This window comes from Arvicanthis niloticus, chromosome 3 (genome assembly GCF_011762505.2).
Source record: "Arvicanthis niloticus isolate mArvNil1 chromosome 3, mArvNil1.pat.X, whole genome shotgun sequence".
NCBI lineage: Eukaryota > Metazoa > Chordata > Mammalia > Rodentia > Muridae > Arvicanthis > Arvicanthis niloticus.
The window spans coordinates 92,367,564-92,376,719 of record NC_047660.1 but is presented as its reverse complement, the minus strand read 5'-3'; the positions used below and the strand labels follow the sequence as shown (position 1 = coordinate 92,376,719).

At 43.6% G+C, this 9,156-nt stretch overlaps 1 protein-coding gene across 1 annotated transcript in view; it reads left to right on the top strand.

The window, feature by feature from the left end:
* The window catches only part of Sh2d4b (SH2 domain containing 4B), a 73,697-nt gene continuing 64,541 nt past the window's right edge, over positions 1 to 9,156 (top strand). Inside the window, exon 1 of the mRNA XM_034498871.2 lies at positions 1 to 1,730. Within this exon, the coding sequence (XP_034354762.1) occupies positions 1,547 to 1,730 (184 nt within the window). The 5' untranslated portion in view covers positions 1 to 1,546. The remainder of the gene's footprint in view (positions 1,731 to 9,156) is intronic.

Below are 9,156 nucleotides of genomic sequence, written 5' to 3'. Positions count from 1 at the left end.
TGTAGTGGGGGCAGTCAGTAGTTGACTAGGAAAGATCCAGGTCAAAGTGACAGTTCTGTCTCGCACTGAGTTCTGTCTCAGTGCGAGTCCTACGTGGAGGCTCTGAGTCATACCAGAAGCAACAAAGGGACTGGCCTGAGAGGAGGGTGTCTGGCTGCCACATCCATTTTGACCCTGTGGGCTTAACTGGTGAGACTCTGCTTAGTTCTGCTTGCCTTCATCAGTCTTGCAGAGGGAGAAAGATTCAGACTCCTGGTCTCTTCCATGCCTCTTGGTTGCAGGATCCGTCTTCCACCCTTAGGGAAGTGGAGACACTAATACCACCAATCCAACTGGCTCACAGTGCCAGATCCTTCCTGTTTTCTCTGGATAGGGTTGCAGCTTTAAACTACCAAGAGGATGTCAAATTTGAAACCTGGGTGGAGGGCTGGTGCAGCAGCTGACTGGCTGGATAGCCCTAGGCATGCACTACCTTCTTGGACTTTCCTGTCTGGATAAAGGGGCACCTCTGAACAGCTCTGCAGGTAAGCTTATTAGAAAGGAAGCCTCAGGTCTCAGCAATAGCAGCTCCTACCCACCTTCCAAGCCAGAGGCTTTTGCTTCCTCAAAGCAGAAGCCTGGATGCTTCTATTAAAGCAGAATAGCAAGTTTGCTTTATGTTAAAGGACTTGGACAGCAAAGATATCAACAACAACCTCCCAAATGCTCCCCCTCCCCCAGAGGCCTGTCTTTAAACACATGCAGAGTTTAAAAGTCTGTTCTAGGGTAAGGGGTAATGATGTCATCTTTACTGCCATGAACAACCCCTACATTTCCTCTTCTGATTCCATTTTTGTTCTCCACCTTGAATCCAAAACAGACAGGAGGGAAGACATTTCCTTCCCCAAGGCACTTTAAAAAGTAATGGTCTTCCGGGTGCCCTGAAATGTGAAGCAGATGCAGTGTGGCATCATGGGTCTCAGAAGCTTTGGAAAGTTTCATAGGTCCCTGTTTGACACTGGCTCAAAAGACACGGAATTAGTAGGCAAAACTTCTTCTTCCCCACCCCCTCTTATCTGCAGGGGAGGGATCAGTTCTCAGCTGGCCAGGCCAGCGTCACTGATACAGCTGGTGTCATTGTTACCTTCCACTAACAGATCACTCGACACCTACCGACCCAGGCGGATTTGGGTCTGAACAGAGGTTTGGACTCTTACTGTCTCAGAAGCCTAGGTGAAGCCATGACACAAGGCGCTGATGAAATGCAGTGATCTAATGATAAGTGATCTTAATAGGAACCCAGGACTAGACAGCTCTCTGCCTCTGCTTCCCCTTAGAGCTCCTTGGTTCTTGCTGCTTGGGCTGAACAATGTCGTCTTGGCCGATATGAATTCATCACTGGCTGGGAGCTACAGAGCAAAGATGCTATACGAGGAAAGGACATTTGGAGTGGCTCCAAAGTGAGGATCTAGGGCGGAATTGGCTCGAGGCATTGGCCTGGCCCAAGGATCTGCCTAGCCCTGGAGTTCTGACTGGCTGCACTCCAGTGTGTGTCCCCCACAGCATCATGCTGCAGCAGATCCTGCAAGACATGTACATCGACCCAGAGCTTCTGGCTGAGCTCAGTGATGTGCAGAAGCACATTCTCTTCTATAAGATGCGAGAGGAGCAGCTTCGGCGTTGGAGGGAACGGGAAGCATGGGATACCTTGGCTCAGGCAGAGGGCCTTAGGCCGGCAAAGGTCAAGAGAGGTATGTGGCTTGGGGTCACCAATCTTCACTAATAATGAAAAAGTAAATGAGTCAAGCCTGGGTTCTCCTTTTATATGAGCCCTAGTGTGATAAAGACTGGGGATCTGGAACCCTTGTGCTGGGGCCTTTGGTCCTACTAGCTTGGGCTTCCAACCAGAATTATAGAAGAATAATGTGTCAGGGACTATGTAGGAGCCAGATGGGCTGGGGAAATGTTGACTTGCTTTGTCTTGTATAAGGCCCCAATTCAAAGAAGGCACCACAGAAACCGATGCTTGACAAATTGCATGGTGGACACTAGAGAACATAGTTCTTTCTTTCTTTTTCTGATTCTGGGAATTGAATCTAAGGTCTTATGCACATAAGGTATATGCCCAGACAAAGGACATATTCTCCACCTTCACTAACATTTCTAATCAAAGTACATTGGAGATAAGTAGGTCCTTCCTCCCTGGAATATAGACTCTGGTCCTCAGCTTAAGTCTGTACTCTCTATCACAGCCCACAGTGTATACGTCTTCATATGAGAGGATGCTATGGGTTGTGGTTATACGCACCTTGCACATTACAGATTCTGCTATGGAGAATAGCTTTTGTGTTTGTTGTACTCACTTTACTATACAGTAAAAACATTACAATACATTACAATAAAGTAAATTCAGAGTCACCAATAACATGCTTGGTGTTGCATGCATTAAGTACAGAGATCAATGAAGCAATTTTCTCTTGGTGTCATTTGATCAAGAGTGAGCCCAGATTTGAATCTTCAGTCTCCCTGCATCTTCCATTGCCCTCTGTCTGTTGTATGAGTCTGATTATGTGCCTGCCTGAAGGCTGTCTTGTGAATCTGTTTGTCCCTGTCTCTCTGTGGGTGTGTATATCCCTAACAAAGAGTTTGTTCTCTCTTTTAGTGAAAAATACAAAAACCACCACATGGGGAAAAGAATAAAGTGTGCTTCACAGGAATCTTTAACAAAGTTTTACCATAGATTAAGTCACTGACCCTAACTGACCCAGATAACAACCAGTACTACACACATCGCTATTTACCAACCAACATTCATATGTTGCATTCAACATTTTTGGTGGATATTCATTTTATAAGATTGGTTTGAACCTATATTTGCTCTTTCAGCAATTGATTATTATAACACATGTACAAAAACACACGTATCACTCTTGAGTGAGGGCCATGAAAGCTGCCTTGTATGACACTTGGCTCCTGGTACTTGAGTCACGAATATTCCCTGTGCTGCTACGTCAGTTGACGGAATGCCCTATGATCCATCTATTCAAAGTTTCAAAGGCTGAAACTTGGTGCAGTTCACTAATGCCAGATGGATTAAGATTACAGCTATGCATTAGCTTAGGTTGTAAAAGTTGAGTACATGGGAAATCCAAGGCAATTAAGGTTGGTTGTTGTATTGTCCTCTTAAAGGCAGATTAAACAAACAGGATGAGTACACAGTAGGATAGTGATCTTAAGTCTTAAGTGAACTCAAGATATGTTACTAAGTCTGGCTGTAAAGTCCAGCAAAAGTTCTAGTCTCTTAGAATGTAAGGGATATATTTTTTTTTTAAGTAAAACACATAGCCCCAACTCTATAGTTTGCAACACGTATCCACTTGATCATCCTTTACTTGTCTCCATTCATTCATCAAGTAAAGCGTAGCTTTGATCTGTTCAAAGAGTTCAACCCAGGCCAAATCCAATGCAGGGCTGTTGGTGGCCTGGCTTCTGCCTTCCAATGTAGCCTCACTGTTGGTCAGTCCCAATACATTCCACAGGCACGATGACACCACCTCATCATGTCCACTCTCACCCTGGTCTTTGTGGATGTTTTTCTTATTGTTGGTAATGTTGTTTTGTTTTATCCAACACCCCTGTCCCTGGAGTCTTGGGGGATGTCATTGGTGCAGGGAGGACTTGCTCCTCTGTAGCTTTTTGTCACATAGGTAGCATTTGCCACCCTGGGATTGTTATTCACCATTCACTTGTGTGACTCTCTCAGTAGATTCCAAGCAGCTGGAACTTCAAGCTATATTTCACTGTGTTTTCCTTCCTTGAGGCTGAGCATAGAACTGAGACAATGTTGTATACCTGTTCTGAACAAGAAATAGCAGGAACACTTCCCCTTAGCACCTTTCCCCACACCCACAGAGGTTGTAACAGAGCTCTGACATGACTTTAGGTGGCTGATGCAAAATATGGGTTTGATGCTCTGGTAACCAAATCACAAGCTGGGGTAGTCCACAAGCCAAGGCTTTCCAGCCCCACTCAGCCTGAGTCTGGAGGCCTCACATCTGTCTGACAAGTTCTTTGGGAAGAAGACAGATGCCAAAAAATTTAACTGCAAAAATATTTATGTGGAGATTTATCACACACTGACATCTACATTTTCATATATAAATTATACATTAAACTCATTTGGGGTTTTGTTGCAGAAGATTCTTTTCTGAGTAATTACATTTGTGATTTATAAAGAATAGAAAAGAGAAGGGACTGGCTGAGGAATGTACGCATCCTAGGCCAAATTCCCATTTCGATCTTAGATCCATACTTCAGTGCTGCTCCTGGGAACTGCTTGGGCTTGACTCTGGAGAGTTCTAGAGGAGGGACTGGCTCTGCCCAGAAGCCAAAAAGCTTTTTGCTGGAGGGCTGAGAGTACATAGTGCCTGATTCCTGTCCTAGAATTCCTGTCCTGTCATAATGAAGGGTCTTGAAGGCCCTACACTCTGTGTGAGCTTTGTTCAGGCACATACCTGAAGGCTCCCCATGTCTGGAAGGCAAGAACCTATGACCCTACTTCAAATGGGAGTGCTGAGCCTCACAGAACAGATAGAGTACAGCCAAGGTCACCCAGATGCTGAGAGATGGAGTCAAATACACATACCACAGCTTTGGCCTAGAGTCTCATGCCTGAGATTTTCCTCTATAGTTCCTTCTGGTCTTAGAATTCCAATTAAATGAAAAATCTGTCACTTGTTCTTTTGTCTAGTCACTCACCCATTCAATTACTTATCCCAAGGGCTTACATTGATGAACTGCATAGAGTTTAGCCTTTGCAAGTTTGAACAGAAGGACCATAGTACACACAGTTGACACAAGTCCCAGGATCCAGGTATCATGCTAGTAATCTATGTGGTGGCTCAATGTAGAAACATCCATCCATTGGGGTTTTTCCCCTCCCTGCATATGCACATACCTTCCCGGTCTTCATTCTCCTAATTTATTCTGTATGGCACATCTCCTGTGCCTCAGTTGAACTGTATTTTGGCCTCTTGGGGTCTTTCTGTACAACAGCACTCATGTCTCTGTTTATATTCAGGGACTCAGTGGAGTCAGTTGTTGTGGTTAACCATTTGTTGTTCAATGGGAAGTCATGTTGTCACCTTGAGACTCTGGGGGAGTGTCATAACTATGCTTCTGCAAGATTTCATCCAGCCACTCCAACATTTGTAGGATCTGTGCAACCCCCCCTTTCTCTTTGTTCCTCTTGGTGACACCAAAACTTCAAGTTGGGAATCCCTTCCACTTCTTTGGGGCTAAAGTTAAATTCTTGACGTGTTCAGGGACATAAAGTAACACTGTCTCAGATTTTCTACTCTTGGGTTGTGTTGATGCTACTTAAAATATGTGTATAGACTGGATGGAGCCACATCACTTGGATTTTATCACCTAGTGGGATAACCTTGGAAATCCACCTTTCAATGGGAGTAACAAAGCTTTTTCAAACAGTAATGGGGGGGGGGAGGAATTCAAAAGTATAGGCACATGGCATAAGAAGCAGGTTACACTCATCTCTATTTTTTTTTTTTTCTGATTTGGTGGTATGGGAAGAAGGCATCATCTCTGCTTGGTCAACCTCGGTTATTCTAGAGTTCAAGAGATAGAGGTGTAGCTTAGAATACTAGTATCTTAACCTTTCTCTGTGTCCTTCAAGTCCATCACTCATAGTATGATTTGCAAGTTTATTTTCAATGTGTAGGATAATTGGGAAGAAATTCAATCTTCCCAGAAGACCTCCTTTGCTTTTTGGGATGTTGATAAACATTCTTGTGGATGAAATGAAGACATAGTTTTATGATGGGCATGGGAGATGCTCCACTGAGAACTGCTGTGATCTGCAGAGAATGGTAGGAGTAGCCTATAGCCTGGAATGATCCTGGTTGTGACTGTGCCTAGACATGGTCAGAACAATGGACCAAAGCTGGTGATCTCTGAAAGGCATTGCAAAGAATGGTGTATGTTTGTGTATTTTGCTGATAGTTTGTGACATCAAGAGACGTTCTCATAGCCAGACCTATGTGCTGTATCCATTTATTTTGTGTGATCTAGTGGGCCTTACATGTGTTGTTGTTCCACCAGGCTTGTGGCATTGACTTTGATAGAGACTCACTTTGCCGCTCATATTCTATCCTAAAACCAAAGCCAGGATGACAGGACAGCAGCCAATGAGTTGGCATCTTAGTGGTACAGTTTCAGCATCACTGGCCACATTACTTCCCTCCTGCAGCTCAGTCTTTCCTCTGTACTGGGAGAGAGAGTTGCTAAAACTATCTTGCTTTATAAGTGGTTATGAGTAGTTAATGGGCCAGCATGCAGAATTCTTTGTGCCTACCCTAAACACATGACACCAGCTGATGGCCTCCAGTTCATTTCAACTGACTCATTCTTATTCCTATTTTGCCTTCCCCAAATGAGGTAGCCCCATTTGTCAAAAATCACCAAGGTCCACAGCTTCCTACCTCCATGCCAGCCTTTCAGAAGCTACAACCCTCCAAATTTACCAGATATGCAGTGAGAGGGTCCACAGAAGAGCAAAACTCCTGTTGTGAAGGAGTATGGAGTCATCTGTAGGGACTGTGGTATCTGACAGGTGTAGGTGACCCCAGGGATGAAGTACACTTTTTGAAGCTACGGAGAAAGAGTTAATTTGTGTGGAACTCTTAACTACAAGCTCCAGTTAGTCTGAATCTACATGGAGGGTCAACTGAGAGCTTTTGATATGGGGATCATGAAGGGGTCCTCAGCAAGTGAGTGTTGTAAGCTCAAAAGCAAAGGGTACTGGGAAGCAGGTGAAACAACAGCAGCTGTATTCCTTGAGAAGAACTCACCATGATGGAAGACATGCCAGGCCTATGTTAAGCCTTGCCCTCTTACTGACCTGGAAGCTGCTCCTGTGGGTATTTTATGAATTAAATCATGATGCACTGTTGATTGTAAGACACATCTTGATTGCAGAAATGTTAAGATGTATGTCTTTGAATTGATAAAGTGAGAATTGAGTTTTATTTTAGTTGGGCAGATGAATCTCAGGCAGGCTTAGCAGGCTGTACTAGGTAAGTAATTGGGGAACTGAGATTTGAGCACTGACCTACCTGCTACGACTCAAGTTTCTATCCTTCCTGCCTCAGCACACATTTTACTACAGTTTTTTTCTGTATATACAAAAGACTTTTATTTATCTATTTATTTTTTTGAGATGTTATTTTTTTTATGTTATGTGTATGAGTGTTTGCCTGAATGAATATGTCTCTGCAGTACCATGTTGGTACAGTACCCTTGGAGGCCAGAAGAGGCGTCAGAGCATCTGGGATTAGAGTCACAGATGGTCCTGAGCTGCCTTTCAGGAACTGAACCTAGGTCCAGCCAGTGCTTGTAATTGCTAAATTATCTCTTCAGCTCCTAAAAAGACATATTAAAGATAAGTAAAGGCCAGTACACAAAAACAAAAGTATAACAAAATTATTAGACAAGTAAAAGAAAAAATGTAAAATAATGTTTAATATATAGAACAAGGAAAATAAAGAAAAACATCATTAAATAAAAAACTATCTCCTTGATAGTTTTGAAAGGGACAAAGGCCAGCAAGGTGGTTTAGTGAGTAGAAGTTTTTATGCAAGTCTGCTAACTTGGATCTAACCCCTAGAGCCCACGTTAAAAAGTCATGTGCTCTGGCTTGCATCTGTAGTCTGTTCCGCCTACCTCAAGGTGGGAAGCCCAGTTAGGAGACTAGTCCAGAAACTCAGGGCCAGCTGCCCCGGAGCATGCTATGCTACATGGCTGAAACATGTGAGATCATACATCAAGACACAGTAGGAAGAGAGAATCAACTCCCAGAAGTTGTCCTCTCTGCTCCACGTTCATGCTGTGACACACACACACAACTGCTCTCTCACACATACAACACACATGCAAACATCTGCATGCACAATAATAAAAATTGTTAAAAGAGCAAACTAGAAGATACATGGGAGGAAAAGGTTTACAACACATAAAACTGACAAAGTATTAATATTCAGGAAATATAAGCAAGTTTTCAAAATTAATTAGGAAAAGACAATTAAGAGAAAAAGTAAGAAAATATCCAAACAAGCAGCTTACAAAAGGACTACTTTAAACCACAGCGAAGATGTAAAAAGGCGCACAGTCTCACTGGTTGTGGTGGCTAATCTTAATGTCAACGTGACAGAGTTTATATTCATTTAAGAGACAAACCTACCCCTACCCTAATTTCCTCCCAGGAAAGAAAACAAAAACAGCCTAAATAGGAAGCCGCGGAAGAGAACTCTTAAAAAGTGTGACAAGGATGCTAATGTCAGCTCTCCACAGCTGCTAGCTTCTAACAGGGGTGCAGGGGAACAACTCACTTCTATTTAACAGGGAGGCCACTGAAAGTTTGACATGCAACAGTGAGTACATAGATAACACAAGCTGGATTTTTTTAAAGGGTGGGAAGTAGACATGGAAAGACTAGAAAATGAGTGTGATGGGTACATGGTGTGAAATTCCCAAAGAAGAGAGAGAGAGAGAGAGAGAGAGAGAGAGAGAGAGAGAGAGAGAGAGAGAGAGCGAGCTAGTTCTGGGTCTCACTTTTTTTTGTTTTGTTTTTTGTTTTTCTTTTCCTGGGTAGGAATACACACCCTGATTGTGGGTAGCATCAGTCCATGGGATGCAATCCCAGACTGGAGGAAAAAGAAAGCGTGACTCTGGAGAGATGGCTCAGAGGTTAAGTGTACGCTGTTCTTACAGAGCGCTTGAGTTGGATTCCTGCATGGTGGCAGCTGCCTTTCCTGACTGGTACAGAGCTCCAGTGTGTGTGTTCCTGGACTGAGCTGCCCAGATTTACATTCTCTTTGTTTGTGTCAGAGACTGGTGCAAGTCACCTCCTACTTTCCCCTCCAGCCCAGAGGTCAGCCTGGAAAGTTCTTGGGAAAGGTAACCAGATTACATCACCTTGTAATCTGATCCAGGTCTCTGCTCCAGCTCTGATGAAGTAGCAGCTTGCTGATGGCTGTGTCGCTTCTCCGTCTTTCAGGGTAGTGAACACTGTTGCTTTCTAGTTATTTCCTCATGTAAGACTCTGCAATGCTTCTTGGGGGTTTTTCCATATGGAAATAGGTTGTTACATTAGACTTTGAG